The 20531-nt window shown below is 41.6% G+C and overlaps 2 gene segments (V, D, J or C); both read left to right on the forward strand.

Annotated features, from left to right (window-relative positions):
• Positions 1 to 11601: 11601 nt before the first annotated feature.
• LOC125283619 (T cell receptor alpha variable 13-1-like) lies at positions 11602 to 12254 on the forward strand. The segment is given in 2 exon segments: positions 11602 to 11748; positions 11908 to 12254. Coding segments are annotated over 2 exon segments (399 nt in total).
• Positions 12255 to 19405: 7151 nt separating this feature from the next.
• Positions 19406 to 19945, forward strand: LOC113250176 (T cell receptor alpha variable 9-2-like). The segment is given in 2 exon segments: positions 19406 to 19487; positions 19611 to 19945. Coding segments are annotated over 2 exon segments (381 nt in total).
• Positions 19946 to 20531: the final 586 nt, after the last annotated feature.

Here is a 20531-nt window from a genome sequence, read left to right on the forward strand (position 1 = left end):
AACCAAGAGCCAGTCACTTAACTGACTTAACCACCCAGGGGCCCTGTGATCTTCTTTAGTTATTATCCCCTTATCAGTTGATTTTATGAATGAGCTATGATCAGAACATTAATACATTTCTGTATATATTAGTGATATATTCTTGGTTTAAATTAATTTTTTATTTAATTGGTTTTAAAAATAAACTTTTTTAAACCTCTATAAATATAAATGCATGTCAAAATGCACTTTAAACAGTTCGAAAGTGTATGTGATAGGAATTTTTCTCAGACATTTGGATAAAGTGGTAGACGGGGGTGCCTGGCTGGCTCTGTGGGTAGATCTGGGACTCTGGATCTCCAGGTTGTAAGTTCAAGCCCCATGTTGTGTGTCGATATTACTAAAAAATGAAATCTCCCAAAAAACCTGTGGTAGATTAATAATACACATTTATCTCTTCATTTCTCTAAAACGCTATTAAGAAGTTAGCAAAGACATCCCAAACGGCAGAAAGTTGCAAACAGAAAAAGAAGAGGAAAGAAGCTACTAGCAGGCAGTGACGTCAACCAATTTTAGAAAATGAGCTGTATACGAAGAAAGGCAAACTTGTGTGAAAGACTAGAGAAGGAGAAACCCGGGGCTGCTGTGGAAGCACCTCGGTGTGTGCTGTGCCCTCGGGAAAGGGTCAGGGAAAAGCAGCAACCACATATTTTGGATAATTGAGGAAGATGATGTTGCCCACATTGGTGGGTGTGTACCTGTGTGTGCATGTGTTGAGTGTATTGGGGTGGAGGGAAGTAAAATATGGGAAGCAAGTGAGAGAATTTCTAAATCACAGAACAGCCATGCATCCATGGCTCTTTCAAAGAAGCAATGATCGCTTCTAAACCCAGGAAAGATTGGATGTTGGTCTTTGAGAAAATGAGAAGAACACATAAAAAATTTCCCCCAAATCTTGTGTAATACTAAACTTTTTTATTTTTGTTCACCAGTTCGTCTTTCCTTTACTCAAGGAAGTGCTTCAGTTCCTCCCTCTAACCCCTGAGAGCCACTGATCTTTTTACTGTCTCCCTAGTTTAACCTTTTCCAGAATGTTGCATATTAAGTATCAAACAGAACGCTGACTTTTCAGATTGGCTTCTTTCACTTAGAAATATTCATGTAAATTCCTCCATGTCTTCCCATGGTTGATAGCTCATTTCTTTGAGCACTGAGTAAGATTCCTTTGTGTGGCTGTACCATAGTTCCCTTACCCTTTCTTCTTCTGAAGGACAACTTTATTTTTTTTTTAAGATTTTATTTATTTGTTTGACAGAGAGAGAGACAGCCGGGAGACAGGGAACACAAGCAGGAGGAGTGGGAGAGGGAGAAGCAGGCTTCCAGCGGAGGAGCCTGATGTGGGGCTCGATCCCAGAACCCCGGGATCATGCCCTGAGCTGAAGGGAGACGCTTAACAACTGAGCCACCCAGGCGCCCCTTCCGAAGGACATCTTGGTTGCTGCTTTCCTGTTTCGGCAATCGTGAATAAATTTGCTGTAAACTATTTTGTTCACGTTTTTGTGTACGCAGTTTTCCAGCCATTTGGGTAAACACCCAGGATTGTTGTGGCGACATCATACGGTAGGAGTCTGTTTAGTTATGTAAGAAACAGCTACGCTTGTGTTCCATTGTGGCGGTACCATTGTGCGTTCCCGTCAGCCACGAATGAGGTTTCCTATTGCTGGACATTCTTGCCCACGCCAAAACAGAAACCAAACAGAGCAGCCTTGACAAGTCCCTGGGCAGTGATCACTTTCTAAATGAATGTAGTGCTACAAACAAAGCTTAATTTAGTTGATTTTGCCAGAGCAACTTGACCTGCATCGTTTTTTGCTGTGCGTCTGGAAGTCACAAGCGAAACTGGAACTGTTACCCAAGTTTGTGGTGGGGTACCCACTGACCAATTTCTGATAATTTTTACAGCAATTCTGATATAACCAATCCCTGTGCAGAATAGACACTCACTGTCTCCTCACTGTATGAGCTGCTTTCTAACAATATACCCCTGAACCTCATTCCATGGTTTGGTTTGGTGCTCCGAGTTCATGAATTGTCTTTTTGGGGTGTGCACGTGACATTTTTACTAATTGCTACTTTGGTGAAATTCATTGGCTTAACCTGGGCTATTTCTCAGTTTTTGACACAACCATTTGATGGTGTTAGTATTTTGGATTTTGGCTGTTCTAACAGGGAGACCTGAGCTGTCTTATTGTTTTAAATTTTAATTTGTGTTGTGTAAAGACACTTATCATGAGATAGAGCCTCTTAAAATTTTAAGTGTACGATACGTGATTGTTGCCGATGGGTACAATGTTGTACAGCACCTCTCTACTCTTTCATCTTGCCCATGGATTAGTAACTCCCCACTACCCCGTCCCCAGAGCCCACGACAACCTCTTCTGTGACTCACTCTGTGAATCTCAGTATCTGACTATTGTAGATACCACATTAGAGTGGAGTCTCGCGTTGTTCGTCTTACTGTGACTGGCGTATTTCAGTTAGCGTAATGTCCTCAAGAGTCACCCTTGTGCTTGCATATTGTAGGATTTCCTGGTTTGTTTGTTTTTTCTCCTTTTTGAGGCTAAACAGTAATCCACGCATGTATATAGCACACTTTCTGTATCCATTCATCTGTTATTGGACATTCAAGTAGTTTCCCCATCGTGGCTATTGTGAACAGTGCTGTAATGAGCATAGGAGTGCTTAGTATTTCTTCGAGATCCTGATTTCGATTCTTTTTGAAATGTACTCAGAATTGGGATTGCTGGATCATATGGTAGTTCTATTTTAAACTTTTTGAAGAACCTGTCTACTGTTTTCCATGGTTACAGCATTGTGCATTCCCACCAACAGTGTGCAAGTGCTGCAGTCTCTTCACATCCTTGACAACACCTGCATTTTGTGGTTTTGATAATAGCCATCAATTTTCTTAAATGTATATAGTATGGATGAAACCAGAGAAGTTATAGTAAATGTACAGGCAAATACATTGAGATAGTCATCATTAAAAAGGAACTAGAAAATTATACAATTTGAGGTATGTGCTTTTTTCTCCCACCTGTATGTTGTGGGAAACACCAATATTTTAAACACAGAGATACTTAATTGAATGACCCGTTTTCGCATAATTGCATGACTGTGTGAAGTGTATTTCACTGGGGCTTTGATTACATTTTCCTGTTAATCAGTGACATTGAGTGTTTGCTCACGTTCTTGCTGCCCATTTGAAAGTCTTCTTCAAGAAATGTCCATTCTAGTCCTAAGATACCTTTTTATTGGCTTATTAGTTTTTTTTTTAAACTATTATTGTAGGAGTTCCTTATACAGTTTGGACACTGACCGCTTATATATAGGAGGCTCGCAAATGTTTTCTCCCGCTCTCTAGGATGACTTTTGATGCTTTTGATTGTCTTCCTTGCTGTGCTGCGTTTTTTTAGTTTCCTTTGTTTTTTTAGCCTTTGTCTTTTTTTTTTCTTAGATCTTTCCTTTGTAAGAGTTAACTAGTTTGCTAGCTAATTTTCTCTTTGGGTTCTCTCCTTGGGTGTGGTGGGTTTAGCTGGTGAGGAGGGGACTTTAGACTTTGCACCCTGGAGCAGTAGGAAAATCCCAGCCCACCCGCTCCTGTTTCCTGTTGTCTTCTTTTAGATTTGTCTCTCGAGCAACATGGACAAATCGTTTTAAATTTTGATTCATTTCAATAACTTTTTAAATCTATGTTTGATTACTGATATATTTGAACCTATTACTAATATTCTGGTAGTGCTCCATATGCTTTCACTTCATTCCTCTCTTTTCCGTTCCACTGATAGAATTTTCTCTTTTTCTTTGCTGATTTGGGAGAAGTAAAGTGTCTTTCTGTTTCAATGACAATATCCTCAGATTGTGTGTGTGTGTGTATGTGTGCAAGTGTGTACATTTTTTCTATGTCGAGTTTTATTCTGAGATTTTTTTCCTTGTATATACCAGTGCTTCTCTTTGGGTGTGCTTTTTTTTTTTGTTAATTTACTATATTTAGAAAACCTCACTGGCTGGATGGAGCAAACTATATACTATCTCTATATCAGGACGGAGTTTCAGAAAGAGTTTATGAAATGAGCGAATAAAACACCGTTGCATGGCACATTTAGGAAAATAATAGAAAAAGAAAACCTTCCAACACAATAATCAGAACATGAATTATCTTCATTCTTCCTCAGGCCCTTTGTCCCTGACTTTCCACCACCTGGAGTAATTTTCATCTGCTAGCCCCATGGCTTATTCCTTCATTTCTTCCTAGTCTCTGTTCCTAGCAAAACATGAGCTCATGTGAAGAATGCCCAATAAGCTTTATCGTGGTGTAGTATTTCATAGATAAAATAAATCATCTTAGGGGCGCCTGGGTGGCACAGCGGTTGAGCGTCTGCCTTCGGCTCAGGACGTGATCCCAGCGTTATGGGATCGAGCCCCACATCAGGCTCCTCTGCTGTGAGTCTGCTTCTTCCTCTCCCACTCCCCCTGCTTGTGTTCCCTCTCTCGCTGGCTGTCTCTATCTCCGTCAAATAAATAAATAAAATCTTTAAAAAAATCATCTTAACCTTTAATCAATAGAGGAAAGGATGTATAAATGGAAGTCTATCCCCGGTATGGAATATAATGGAACAAGGGATGTATATGGATTAATATAGTAAGACCTACACGATTTACTATTGAGTTTGTAAATCAAGGTACAGAAAGGTAGGGCCAGTATGTATATTTGTATTGTAATAAATTATAAATACAATCTTATATATTTTCTGTTGATTCAAGTCTAGTAGAACATCTGGAAGCGTCGACTCCAAATTGCCGGGATGGAGAAAGAATTAGGGTAATAATGACAAAGGGTCAGCTGTGGGCGTGACAGTCAAAGGGATTTTACTCTCCAGGTAATGTTTTATTACTTTAATAATTCATGTGTTCACAAATTTCTCCTATTGTTAAAGGTAATAAAAAGTCACAAAAGTCATCCTAAAGGTGTATCCATACTCTCCTCTATTCTTGTCACCAAAAAGGAGAAAGGAGAGAATGATTATCTTCTTCATAGGATTTTTCCATTGGCCTAAACTGTACATATTTCTCCCTCCTCTGGGGTCACACGGTTTTAAGTTTTCACTCCTCTTACGGTCCTACTCTTTCACTCTATTATAATTATGTATATTTTTGTCTTCTCCTGTAGACTGTAAACTAGTATGGTTTGTTTATTGATTGATTTGATTGATTGATTGATTGTCTTAATTTTATTTCCAGTTAGTTAACATACAGTGTTATAGTGATTCAGCCCTTCCACAGAACACCCGGTGCCATCAGGACAAGGGCAGTCCTTCAGCCCCCCACCAATGAACCCATTCCCCAAACCTCTCCCTTCTGGTAGCCATCAGATTGTTTTCTTTAGTTAAGGGTCTGTTTCTTGATTTATCTGTCTCTCTCTTATTTTTTCCCTTTTCTTGTTTGGTTTGTTTCTTAAATTCCATATGAGTGAAATTACATGGTCTTTGTCTTTCTCTGGCAGACTCATTTCCCTCAGCATTATACTCTCAGGCTCTAACCACGTTGTTGCAAATGGCAAGATTTCATTCTTTTTTTTATGGCTGAATAATATTCCATTGCAGTTTTATATATTCTGAACATCTAGTAAATTACCCCACTGAAACTAAAAGCTCAATAAATTATTATGGATTTCTATTGAACTAAGCTATGAAATCAAAAAAATAGCAGAAGGTGAGAATTACTGAATTATTTTCTGATACCAGTTTCCATGCAATTCCATTTTAAAAGAATGATTTGGTTCACTTGTAATCCCCATTCAATCTAAGCAGGTATCTTCTTTCCTGACCGTCTCCATTTCCTTCATCAGGAAGCTTGGAATGAATGGGGCTGGGGGTATGTGTCTGCTGAGTTGCTTGGTCTGAAGGGGTCTTTGCTGACAGCTTCATTCCTCTAGGGGGCATTCTAGGCTTTACCAGAAAGATAGACTTTCTGATGGTCCAGGCTTGAGCAGTTAAAGATAAAAAAGAAATCACGTGAGCCAGTCCAATTATAGTCATAAATTATAAATTCCTACATAAAAAACTAATGACATATTATATGTCGGCTAATTGAACACAATAAAAAAATAGATTATAAATTCCTAGAATTACTCCCTAAAAAAATCCCTTGATAACAATTTTAAGGTACTCTTATAAGAACATAAGGGATGTTTGGAGATTGGAAAGAAAAAATGTTTACCAATATGTTTTCAATTATCTGTGATAATTGGGGGGTTGAGAGAGGGAGGGACAGAGCTTGAGTAAAGTTGTAAAGTTGATCTCAGGTTTTCAGTTCTGTCATTGCATATCAACTTCAGACACCTGGGGGCCACGTCTCTAGAAATCCACTATGCAGGTAATCCTGTACAGGTACCAGGGTAGGATTATTTCTGGGCATTTGGACCATGGAAACTCAACAGAGAAGATCCCACTACCTGTTGTTAACTGTTATGAATAAAATTGCTTAAACTTACCAGCCTTGAAACTGTTTCTGTATCCCACATATCCTACCTTTTCATGTATCTCTGATGAGAGTGAAGAATGAAGAGAAGAATAAGAGAGGAAAAAATAAGGAAAATAAAAGAAGAAAAGGGAGAGGACACTATTGACTATGACCAGCAACGTGTGGCCTGGACAGACTCAGCTGTGGGGGTGGACAGGGTGAGCAGGAGAGGTGGAGAAGTGGAAATTAAATCAGAGGGGACATTATGCAGACAACCTATTTTTCACCAACCAAATGCTGGTTGGAATCATTTTCTGTGCAGATGGACTGTCTGTCTTGGTTTCTAGAACTCTCTTGATTTCAAGAAGTTGTATTTATTCTGCAATACACAATGCATGCTATCAGATAGTTTTCCTTTATCAGTATTTTTACATGACTGAATTCTCACATTGTCTGTCAGACTATGCAATTTGGGGAATGGAGACACTCTTCACCATAATGTTTCAAGATTCTGTGTAACCTCCTTTCCTCACTGACTCTTCTAGAAATATCACTCATCTTTCTTCACACACTAACCAACAAATTACTTACATAAAATGCTTTAAAAAAATCTCTTATATCTTCCTATATTGGAAATTATGACCCTGTCTGTCTGCACTGTTGACAAGCACAATTTTGGAGACATTACTGTGCAGTGTCACTGGGCCACTGTGGGTGGAGTCTTGAGTTCCCTGAGTGGCAGGGCTGAGGAGTGACTGGTGCTCAGTGGCTCTGTTGGAACGATTGACTGTAAGACACAGTTTCTCTGGGCCTAGGACTCTACTCTCTGCACAGTACGGGTGTCAGTAACTCAGCAACTAGACAAGGAATCATGAGCAGACACTGGGGAGCTCTGCTGGGGCTCCTGTGGGTCCACGTTTGCTGTGAGTGGGGGGTCCAGAGGGGGGCTGGGGAGCGCTCCACAGCCCAGAGTGGGGGGGAGCTGACAGTGAGCTCTGAGAGGGTCCTACAGCCCCAGGGGTGTGTCTCGGGACATTTTACAAGTTTGGAAACTGCATCAGTGACCCCCAGTGACATGAGTTGTGTTTGTTCTTCTCTTTCCACGCAGGGGTGAGAGGGCTGGAGGTGGAGCAGAGCCCTTCAGCCCTGAGCCTCCAGGAGGGAGCCGGCGCTGCTCTGAAGTGCAATTTTTCTAGCTCAGTGCAGAGTGTGCAGTGGTTCCGACAGAACCCTGGGGGCGGCGGCCTCACCCGGCTGATTTACGTGGCTTCGGGCACGAAGCAGAGCGGAAGGCTCAACTGCACACTGAACACGAGGGAACGGTCCAGCACCCTCCACATCGCGGCCTCCCAGCTGGAAGACGCAGCCTCCTACCTGTGCGCCGTGGAGACACAGTGCTGCCTGCTGATCTGGGGCCTGCAGGCCAACTGCAGCTGCACCTGCGCCCTGGCCCCTCCCTGGGGCATCTGCACCCACAGCAGCCTTGACACATTTTCAGATTTTCAGGTTTATGTTATAGCACCTTTTCCCTCCAAAATGAGACCCATCAGGCTGTCATTTCACTTACTCTTCTTGCCCTTCTTTTTCCCAGAAAGCCCTTTTCAGCTAAAAAGTTCTACAGTGGAGCCATTGGAGCAAGTGACGGAGGAGGTGCCCATATCCAATGCCCTGGGAAACCAGATCTCCTGGCAGGTAGCATATAAATTATATGTAAGTAGCCAAATGGAAAATGTGCGGAAAATTCAATGGTCGTCAACAAACAGAAAGAGATGCCTGAATTTTTTAGTTACCTGTAGGTGGTTCTTCAAAGAAATTTAAAGAACGTAATATTTTTTAAGGTCCGTATTCACCTTTTCCACTCCTGGAAATACAAATATAATAAAATAATTTTATTGACCGTTCGGCACTCTATTTATCTTAACACATTTATTTTCTGTTTCCGTAAGATAACACTGTGTAAATAAGTGCTTTTATTTTATGCACAAATAAAGGGAGGATTTTAGAGCAAAAGTGACTTGGTGGAGCTCATATTATTCCAAAGTTAGTGAATCTAAGGTGACATAAGCGCTTATCCTCTGAGTACCTCATACAGAATTCGCTATAGAATCACAAAATCTAAATGATTTCTATTGATCAATTTGTACGATGTGTTGACATGTATCACTGACAATAGTATCCTTTTAAGTCATTTCTAAATAGCACCTTGTGGGGAAGATCTCACGAAAATTTTCATTGTGTTCCATGAAAATCCGTGGTCTTCCTTGCATTTTGAATGAATCTATAGATCACGGTTTTATAACATCATTCCCAGTTTGGGAAAGGGAGCAGAGAGCTTCCGGGATTCCCCTAAAGAACCCATCTCTGTTGTAGCCAGAGACAAAGACTTCTGACCCCAAACCCAAAGTTGAAACTTGCATGTGTAAGGATTCCAGCACACAGGGAATCCCAGCCTGCTCTGGTTGTTATGTTGACGAAAGGGCATTGACAAGAAAACTGGGTCCCTGAAAATTCAGATGAAGGTAACCAGGCAGACTCCCAAAGCTGGGAGCAGAGCCAGCTTCTTGAACATGGGACCTGGGCAGTTACACAGCCCCCCGCTCTCCCAAGGAAGCCTGCCCTTGGTTTAATGCTGGGCCCTCACTGTCTTGAAATTCATAGTAATTTTATCTTTGTCCTTGTCCTTTATAAGTGAGTCCCGTGAGTGGGAGGCGCAAGTGCCTGAGCAGAGAGATGCCTGGGGCAGCAGGACACAGGCAGGAGTGCACGCAGGCTTGGGGTCTGGGTCATGGGAGGCAGCGTGTGTGCTGAGCAGCGGGCAGGGCCACCTGGGGTCTGTGGCTGCTTTGGACTAGCTGGGGCTTTGACATCAGCAAAGGGCATAGTAAATGTTGTCAGGAAATTACTACAGAAGGAAAGTGTTTACATGGACATTTCAATAAAGCTGTTTGGCAGTTTCTTATACAACTAAACGTACTCTTACAGTGGCTTCCTGAGTATTTACCCAGGGGTTGAAAACTTATGTCCACACACACTTGTACACAGTTGTTTTATGACAGTTTATTCATAATTGCCAAAACTTGGGAGTAAGAAGCATGTCCTTCAATAGTTGGATGAACAAATAATTGGTGGTCCATCTGTGAGGTATCAAGCCATGGAGAGGGGAAACTTATAAGCATTTTACTAAGTGAAAGCAGCCAATCCAAAAATGCTACTTATGACATGATTCTGATTCTATGATATTCTGGATAATGCAAAACTGTGAGGTAGTTAAAAAATTGGCCTAAATATCTATCTCTGAAAAGAAGGAAATTTGTCCAAAGAAGAGTTCGAGAATTCTTATTTTATGGCAAGTGGTTAAGAAAATGGAAAATTCTCTGAATCAAGAAGTTTTTGAAACATAAAAACAATTTCGTATATACACATGTTTATTTTTATTTTCTTTAAAGATTTTATTTATTTATTTAACACAGATAGAGACAGCCAGCGAGAGAGGGAACACAAGCAGGGGGAGTGGGAGAGGAAGAAGCAGGCTCACAGCGGAGGAGCCTGATGTGGGGCTCGATCCCATAATGCCAGGATCACGCCCTGAGCCGAAGGCAGACGCTTAACGACTGTGCCACCCGCGCGCCCCTACACATATGTTTATATATTGAGTTGATGTTCTTCACCATAGCTGTCTTTAAATCTTTCATGGTGGGAGGGAGGATGAAGACGAGTTTATTCTTTGTATTTCAGAGGATTCATGAGTAGGAATCATAGGAAAGGGACTTCGCTTTTAGAAATGAGGTAGTCTTTGTTCCCAGAGACCTTCTCTCCTGATCACTTCTTTAGGACCAGTTTCCTGTTGGTGCCATTCCCGGAGCACACAGAATATTTATGCTTCCCTGGATTTATTCTCACAAAGGTCGTCAGAAATTTCCAGAAATTAATGTGAATGAGAAAGAGGTTATGGCAGAGAGAGATAATTCTGGAAACTCAAGGACTGGAGAACTTTATCAATGAGCATCAGGGAAAGAACACTGCAGTGGCGTTTAGGAGAAATCTGATGGAGTTTGGAACGTGAAGCAGTGTTGCCAGGAAGTGGGAAGCGTGACAGGATAGGTGGTAACACTGAAGAGGAAATCGTCCTGGGGCTACAAGTCAGTAATTGCACTGGAGGACATGTTGTCCATTTTGATTGGAGAAAATGTAATCCCTTCAAGTATAAAGTTACATACAGTTATATTTTCTGAGTTTGCATCTTGATGTTTTCTCAGAATTTCTACTCTGCCTTTTAATACTTTGCATTATATAAGACACACAACATTCTCAAAGATTTCTTAAATCATGTCAGATTTCTCTATGCAAATTATTCAAACTTTGGGTCAAAATTTTCCTATTGTTGACATAGTAATAACTGATGGAAGTTACTCCCCTGCTCCCTTGTCATTGAGACTTGCTCCTTTACTTTTTTGTCACAATCATCTTAACTGAGGGCAGATTCCACATTGTCAGTCCTCTGGAAATAAAATAGCAAGGTCATGGGCAAGACCAAGTAGGAGGAGCAGAGTCTGAGGTAAGAGACATTTGAAATATCAACTGATGCTCTCTCTCTAACTCTAATCCGTGGCTCCCATGTTCTTTTAGAAATAGTTTCTCTCCATAACAGACAACTGAGGACGGTGAATTTGGCAGAAAGGGAAGGTTTTCTATTTTCTTTGTTGAAGGGAGTAAATCTTCATTCCTTCCTGATTTCAGACATGTGCAGCAGGCCCATCACGGAATAAACAGCGATAGCATCTACCTCTTTCCAGCTTACTATCAGTGACTCAGTGGTGCGCAGAGGTACAAATCTTGATCTCCACATTCTCGCTGTGCACTCCATCCCTGATCTAACATATAATTTGCTTAACTGATTGCCGCCTTGCTGCAGGTGAGCCCCTCGGAGGCACAGGCGAGGAGAAGCACATTTCCCCGGTGAGATCAGTAGCGCTGTGACCACAGACGGAAGTGCGCCTGCACCGACGCAGAACACGTGGAGGGCTTGTTTTCGTGCATCTGGTGCACTAGACTGTGGCAGGAGCAGGGCCTTTTTCTCATTGGCTGGTGAACAACGTGGGAAAGTCCTCTGTTAGAGGAAGGGGACGGCCTGGCAAGAGCAGGAGCTGAGCTGGCTGGAGGCTGCAGTTCTGAAGCTGGTCTAACGGGGAGGAGCCATGAGGACATCCAGGGGAGCTTTAATCGTGTTCTCGTGGCTGCAGCTGAGCTGTGAGTTGACAAGTATGGCACACAGAGGATATTAGTGGATGGTCTTCAAAGTCAAGTCCGGGTTTACTCAGGTTTCCCCCGTTAGTGTAGAAAAGAGCATTCAGATGGGTAAGAACCTGTAATCTCTTCTCCTCTCTCTGACCTTTTCTTTCTGCACAGGGTTCAGCCGAGGAGAGACTGTGGAGCAGCGGCCTTCTACCCTGAGTGTGCGGCAGGGACGCAGCTCTGTCATCAACTGCAGCTATTCAGACAGTGCCTCAAATTACTTCCCTTGGTACAAGCAAGAGCTTAGAGAAGGTCCCCGGCTCCTTATATACATTCGTTCAACTATGACCACAAAAGAAGACCAAAGGCTCACTGTCTTACTGAACAGGACGGCCAGACATCTGTCCCTGCACATCACAGACACGCAACCTGAAGACTCAGCTGTGTACTTCTGCGGGGCAAGCACACACTGCTCCCCAGACACCTGCTGCCTGCCACCGGGGCAGCCCCCTGGCCTTTGACACAGACCTTCCAGGATAGCGTTTGTGCTGTTATCTGTCTGTAGGTGGAAGCTAATGTGTTAGATGTTAAAAGCATACATAATGCTATTAGGATGGAGATGACGCAGACTGGTTGGAACACTTTGTTGGATGACTGTTGTTTAATGGATTCTTGAGTGGAATTAGTAATGTTTTATTCTGAAATTCAGTTTTTAAAGAACTCTACATTTGCTATTAAGACTCGTCTCTTGGGGCGCCTGGGTGGCACAGCGGTTAAGCGTCTGCCTTCGGCTCAGGGCATGATCCCGGCGTTCTGGGATCGAGCCCCACATCAGGCTCCTCTGCTATGAGCCTGCTTCTTCCTCTCCCACTCCCCCTGCTTGTGTTCCCTCTCTCACTGGCTGTCTCTCTCTGTCGAATAAATAAAATAAAATCTTTAAAAAAAAAAAAAAAGACTCGTCTCTTATTAATAACCCTTTAGTACCAACACTACAGTCCTTTTTATGGATGGGCACTTAAATATTGTGTCTCAAAATCATTTTTTATTTTTGTGATTCTTAAACATTACATGCCAAATATAGAAATATGGAACGTGCAAATATGAAAGTGATATTTTTGTAATCATATAATATTGCTAATATTCCTTTGGTCACTAAATATTTGTATTGTAATCAGTTTCATGATCTTTTCACTTATGTTATTTGATTTGAACATTCCCCACTTCATCAATTCTTTACCTCAAAGTTCTTCCTTGTTTTAATTTCATTTTTAAGTTTTGATTTAACATGTGCTTTAAAATAGCTGAGATATTTTAATTAATTACATATTCATATAATTTTCTTCCTTCTCAATGGGGCATAATTTGACAGACCTTTCTATGTACTTTGATCCTTTTCTTGCTCAGAAACTGTGTCATGGGTCTTCCCTAGAGCCCAGGGATGGGATGTACTATTTGTGTGTGAGGGAAATTAAGGTCAGGAGTCAGTTGACAATGGGAGCTTCAGATAAAACTCACAAATCTATTCTTGTTTATAAAATTCTGTAAATATCTATTTGCAATAACTCTCTCATACAACTTAAAAGACAGAATTCTACATCTCATTCACTGCTATATTTGCGGTACCTAGCACAAACTTTTTCACATAATCGATTTTAGTAGGTGTTTGTTAAAGAAAGAAGGAAAGGTCAATTCTGCTACTTACACATAGTTTTAATTTAAGTTTGATGTTTGAATTAAATTTATAAATTGATTTGTGAAAAATGAAGGACCTTATGTGTATAGCTGATTATTTGATCGTTTTAGGACATACTCTTTCATTCCATTTATATGTCTGTCTTAATAAAGCTCTGTTGTTTTAAGATAATTCAATTTATTGCAGGGCTTGTAATTTTTTGTCATCCCTGTAATGAAAACCTTTCTTTCTGAGATATATGGCAAAACATTTATATGCATGTAATAGCCACCTTACTATTATTAGTAGATTGCACAAAAGCATTTGGACTAATGGCTAATGCAGAGACAATGGGCTGCCAATCTCCCTGCCACGTGTTCTCATTTCATTGAATTAAACATTTCTAGCCACAACCTTCTTTTTAAAAAGCTTATTTCTCAACAAAAACTTAAGATGTACTATATGCTGACTAACTGAACATAATAAAAAAAATAAATGTTTAAAAGAAAGAAACGTATTTCTCTAGTTCTGTAGAGACATTGATGGAGTGAAAAAAGTTGTGTAAATATTTAATTCTCTCCTTCTCCCACTCCTGCTCAAGGGTAGGCTCCTGTCAAGGTCCCTTGAAGCTTTCCTAGCTAAGGATGGATCTAATTGGCCATTGTCGTGGTGAATGTGGTTTCTCTTAGCTGAGTTATGGTTGTGAGTTATTGCTAACTGGCTTGTTCTCATTGGGAAACACATCAGATTAAATTCAGTTTATCACACACAACGAAGGAGGTCAGGATGGCAGCCCAACACATCGATGGGCACGATTCTTTCCCTCCTTGTACCCCCAGCTCCCAGCAGCAGAAGCCACGTGACTCCTGATTGTCCCATTTCCTGCCGGCCTGACAATGGGGTCAAAAGGAAGCACGCATCTATGTTATCAGTTCATTTCTTCTTAAGTGCGGTTAGAAGCGAGACAGAGGGTGCTCTTGCTACAGGTTTGAACGCTCGATCCTATTTAGAGGAGCACAGACACAGTGGAAGCAGCAAGGGTTTAGCCGGAGTGCGCGGGGAGCCCGTAGCTCAGATCCAGACAGGGTCAGGCTTCACACCTTCACGCGGTGGGCGTGTCTGTCTCCTACTGCCTGGGACCGTGGAGCACCAACTTCAGGGCCTTCTCTCCATCCTGCGAAGCCAGACTGGGTGCTGAGAGTCTCCCTTTCGTTGGCTTTCTCCAGGCTGGTGCTGACTGCATATGTGTGGTTTCTCCCAACCCGGGTGATGGGGCTGCTTTCTGCACATGCTCACTAGCCGCTTACAGAAGCTCCCTCTTGCTGCCCCCGAGTGCCCTGGTGGCACGTCGCAGGGTGCGATGATGTGTGGGTGAGGGACTGAGTGTTGTGTGTGTAGTGGTTCGTGTAATTAGGTTTGTTGGCTGTGAGTCATCTGTACTCATGTTAATTTCTAAGGGACCTGCTCTGTGTTCACTCTGTCTTATTAACACCCCCAGCATGGGTGTCCGCAGTTTGCATACAGGAGTTTGACCTGCTTCCCACCCGTCTTATCCGCAAAGGATCATAACTAGGGGCTCTAGGTGGACCCTGTGAAGGAACAGAGTGTGAATTTTCCCTTTTGTGAGTTCCTGCTTCTCTTCAACACTCCTTCAAAGGCATTTTTTTTGCCTACATGTGACTCAGTTTGCATATGTCCAAGCCCTCCTTGTTTGATCAATGTTCCACACTCCAAAATCCTCACTCTCTTCATTTCCCTCCTTCCACCTCTACCCCCTTTTACTCAGTGCCTTAAAATTAGGGGCACCTGGGTGGCTCAGTCGTTAAGCGTCTACCCTCAGCTCAGGGCGTGATCCCAAGGTCCTGGGATCGAGCCCCACATCAGGCTCTTCTGCTGGGAGCCTGCTTCTCCCTCTCACACTCTCCTGCTTGTGTTCCCTCTCTCGCTGGCTGTCTCTCCCTCTGTCAACTAAATAAATAAAATCTTAAAAAATAAATAAAATAAAATTGGATGGTAATGAATGGCTAATAATTTGTCTTGTAACACCATCTTATATTTGTTTGTGAGGCAGATTTGTAGAGTAGAAATCTTAATTAAGTATATCCTCAAATTTTTTTAATTATAAAATTATACCTTTTTCACATTCATTTTTACCATTTGAGCATTTTCATTTTCTGAGGGTACTGTTCAGTGTTACGAATACATTTACATTGTTCAAACAGCACCACCATCCACTTCTAGAATTCTTGTCATCTTGAAAAACTGAATATTTGTACTCATTAAACCATAAGTTTCCTTTACTCCATTCCTCTAGTCCTTGAGAACTACTGTTTTGCCTATCTTTCCATGATTTTAACTACTTTAGACCTCGTAGAAGTGGAATTATGCAGTATTGGTCATTTTTTGATACATCCTTTAACATAAAGTCCTCAGGATGCACCCACTTGCATCACGTGTCAGAATTTCTTTGCTTTTTAAGGTTGAATAATATTCCAGTGTATGTCATACCACGTTTTCTTTATCCATTCCTATCTGTTGTTGGACTTTTGGGTTGCTTCCATGTTTTGGTAGAAACAGGAATTCAAAAACGTCTCAATATTTATGGTAAATATCCAAATTCTTCAATTTTTGAGTATATATCATAACTAGATTGCTAGGTCATAAGGCCATTCTATTTTTAAAAAATTTGGACACATTTATACTTAATTGGAACAGCTATGCTCTAGACTGTGTTATCATAAGCAAGTATCTAGGAACAGAAACAGAGTGACCACTAGTCATGAAGGGAGCGCCAGTATATCGGTGAATCACAAAATCCTGGAAGAGTTTGTCGCTCTTGCTACAGTACATTGCGTATATCGGGTGTGAATAACTGGTCTGGGCGGAATGGTGAAGCCACTACCCTTGGTCAGCTGCTAAATAGCAGTTTGGGCATCCAGTATAATACGTTTTCTTTCCTCTTTTGGTAAAAGATCCACACCTGCAATTATTTAATTCTTTTTTAGTAGTTCCATTTGCATAAATAAAGAACCTATAAAAGACACTTTTAAAATATTTCAAAGGCTTAGGAAGAAGTCATTTGCTGTCCGCTAGTCTCTCTCTGAAATTTGACAATCTCTGGTGTCAAAAAGAGGGAACAGGCTTTTGGTATCACCCAGCTCTGTGTTCTAAACTATTAGCTCTGCCATGAACTTTCTTGATACTTTTGAGCTTTGTTTCATCATTGGGAAAATGGGAGAGTGTATCTTCTTTAGTATTTTGTTGTGACAATTTATCAATAATATACCCAGAGAGATTGACAAGTAGCAGCTGAGCAGTTTAGGGGGGCAATCTCAGTAGGTACAGAAAAAGCATTTGACAAAATTCAGATCCATTCCTGATTGAAATTCCCAGCAAATTAGATAGAATTGAAGGGAATTTCCTCAGCTTAGAAAAGGGCTTCAGAAAAATCTACATCAAATGTCATACTTGATGGTGAAAGCTTAACTGCTTTCTCCTCAGTTTCAGAAATAAGGGAAGAATTTTGGCTCTCAGCCAGTTGTGTTTAATATTGAAGTAGAGATTCGAGCCAATGTCAAAGGCAAGTAGAAGAAACAAAAGCCATACAGTTTGGAAGGGAAGAAGTGAACTTATCTTTATTAACAGAGAGCGTATTTGAGCAGAAAATGCAAGGGAACTTACAAAAAACACCTACTAAGACATACTGGTTTAAGCAAGTCAAATGTACGCCTACCATATGATCCAGCCATTGTACTCCCAGATATGGACCCAAGAGAAATGAAAGCATATGTCTGTAGAGAAATTTCATATGCAAATGTTCATAGCTGTTTTGTTTGTAAGAGCCCCACTGGGACTAATCGGTATGGTCATCAACAGGTGAATAGGCAAAGTGTTTTATAGGCACGTGTTGGGATACCACACAGCAACAGAGAGAAACAAACTCTTGACAGTTATGCCTATGCAAGACTCTCAAAACAGTTATGCCGGAAGAAGCTAGACAAAAGAGTACATATGATTCCATTTATACAAAGTTATAAATTATGTAGACTAATTCATGACAGAAACGTTCCCTAGAAATGGGAGTGGTGAGGGCTGAGAGAAGGATTACGTTACCTCAGAGAGGTAACATTTAGGGCAATGCGTATGTTCATTATCTCAAATGTGGTGAGGGCTTCACAAATATATACATGTGGCAAACCTTAGAGAATTGTTGAATTTGGTGCATTTTATTGTTATATAAATTATGTGTTAAGAAAAGCCATTAAATATCCAGATTTACTCTGCTATATCTTCGCTCACTGGTGTGCAAGTCTTCTTGTGTGAACCAAAATTCAAAATATTTCTCTGTAGGCCTTCATTGGCCTGAAGGTTCTTTTCTTTTTAAAGTTACAGATAGCGACTTCTGCATCCATGTGCTATACTGTTTATTTTCTTTTTTCCTTTTTAAAAATATTTTATTTATTTACTTATTAGAGAGAGAGAGAAGCACGAGTGGGGGGAGGAGGAGAGAGAGAGAGGAAAAGAGAAAGGGTGAGACTCCTGAGAAGCGTATAACTGCATGAGGGGCTCAACCAACAACCCTGAGATCATGACCCCAGTCAAAACCAAGAGCACGAGGCTCAACCACCTGAGCCACCAATCGCCCCGTATTTATTTTCAACCATTATCATCCCAACCTCTTTGGGATTCTCCATGTGTATCTGAACACTAGTTTGTAGGGGATTGTCCCAAATTCCTTCCTAGCATAGTTTTGTGGCAGGACTGACAATGTGATTTGAAAGGTGGAGGGGAAGGGAAGGCGTGTGTGACCCCAAACAGTATCCAGGCCAGAATTTCTTACTTCCCTCTGCATGTGGGAGACTTCCTGTGTTGGCTCTGGATTCGTGAACCTCCTTGATATCTTTCTGTGGAGAGTGGCCACCGGGAAACAGCCTGAGCTAAGCTTCCGTCTCTGTGTCTAGAGATAAATGTTTACAGGGCTTTACAGAAGATGTGTCCCCCTCCAGAACTTTATCCTGCTAATCCTGATTTCTTACTTTGTGGGGATTATTATTTTTCTAAATCTTGGTAACAAAATGTGACAGACGGATTTTAATGGAAAGCATACTTGAGGCTACGACCTGCTAAGAGTGCACCATTAGTATTTGTTGGCTGATTCACAATACTAGTCATCTTATGTTGGCGTCAACAAAACAGTGAGAACATAAGATGAGTCTCAGGTCATTCTCTAGGGATTTGACAACTTCTTGTATGGTGTTTTCTCTGTCTATAATTCCTATTTTTCACTTTTTAATGATTCTGAAAATTAAGAATATATGACTATGAAAATATCTGACTATCAAATACTGTGCTTTTTTTCCTAAAAGCTTTTAATAAAAAGATAATATTCCTTACGATTGATATTATTTTAAGACCCAGTAAATACTGTATTTCAAATAAATGCTGTTGTTCATTATTTTTGTTAAACTTGACACATATTTAGTGAGTACATAAAAAATGACAGTCATTGTTCTAAATATTGGTGTACAGTGTAGAAAAACACAGAATCACTCAGCAATGACTTGACTTCTTATTACTTTTTTCCATGTTCAACTCCTACCCCCTTTCCTGGCAGTCAGTGGGTTACAGGCTGGCCCACATGGCACATGAGAATGTGAAGCACTGTAGTAAGATGCTTAGAAGATTGTTACCCTCCCAGCTACAGAAACACCCTGCAATTCTGTGTTAAAGAGCTTCCATATCAGTAGTGTCTTAGGAACGAATAGACCTGAGAGGACATGATTTCTGTTGTTCAGCATTCCAGGGGCACCTGAAGACTCACATGTGCCTCATGAAGTGAGGGATGAAACACATGGTGACTTGGGGAAGATTCTGACCAACACGCACGCACTTCAGTCCCCGTCCACCAGGGGGCGAAGCTTCCTACCACAATCACATTTCCTGTGTGAAATGTGGGCTTGCACTGATCATTTCTCTGTCACTCCAAGGTTTCTTCATGGTAAGAAAGAAGAACATTATTTAGGTGACACTGCAGAGATGAAGTGTTCTCCAGGCTTCCTGACTGTGGTACTCTTAATGCTTGGTAAGTAAAATGCCTCTTAAAACTTGGATTCTTTCTTCCATTGTGTCTGCAAAACCTTTAACTCTAATTTTATCCCAGAGCTTTATGCCCAAGGTGACACAGGTCTCTTTTCTCTTTCCTCAGGACAAACCCATGGAGACTCAGTGACCCAGACTGAAGGCCAAGTGACCCTCTTAGAAGAGGCTTCTTTGACTATGAATTGTACTTATTCAACAATAGGGTCCCCCACTCTTTTCTGGTATGTCCAGTATCCTGGTGAAGGTCCACAGCTCCTCCTGAAGGCCTCGAGGGACCAGGAGAAGAAAAGTAACAACGGTTTTGAAGCCACCTTTGACAGCAAATCCAAATCCTTCCACCTGGAGAAAGGCTCAGTGCAAGTGTCAGATTCAGCTGTGTACTACTGTGCCATGAATGACACAGTGACGGGGACTGCAGGGGGAGCTGAGCGCAAACTCTGAGCAGAACAGGGGCCTAGATGCTGAGCGTCTTTGACTGAGCCACTCTGGTTCCAGCTCAGTCTGTGGTTGTTTGTACCCCAGTGTCTGCTTGATACACAATCTTAGAGACGTAGAGAGTGTAGGAACCAGAAGTAACATCCTTAACCCCAGCTGTTCCTTAGGGACACTGAGGACAGTTTGATGCCAAGAGTCCCTCAGCCAGGGCGTAAGTGATTTCAAGGTAAAACCACTAACAATGAAGGGGTCTCTTGCTCATCCTTGTAGTGAACGTCCAGCCCCACAAGTTGTTCAGGGCACCCTGGTGGGTGTTGCTGTATCTGTGACACTTTTAGAGACACACGGTGTGTCTGAGAAGGTGGTGATGTCCAGTGTCTTCCTGACAGAGTGTGGCAGGAGATGTGACAGGAGAGCTTCAGCCCCAAACCAGGTTTTAGTAGAGAAAGAGGGGAAGGGAAGAAAGGAGGAGGAACACATGGACCCGAGCAAGGAAAAGAGAGTCCGGGGACCTCTGCCCTGCTTTCTTTTCTAGTAAATCAGCTGGCAGACACAGGCTGATATTCAACATGAAGGGGTGGGGGCAGAAACA

This window comes from Ursus arctos, unplaced genomic scaffold (assembly GCF_023065955.2).
Source record: "Ursus arctos isolate Adak ecotype North America unplaced genomic scaffold, UrsArc2.0 scaffold_37, whole genome shotgun sequence".
Taxonomy (NCBI): domain Eukaryota; kingdom Metazoa; phylum Chordata; class Mammalia; order Carnivora; family Ursidae; genus Ursus; species Ursus arctos.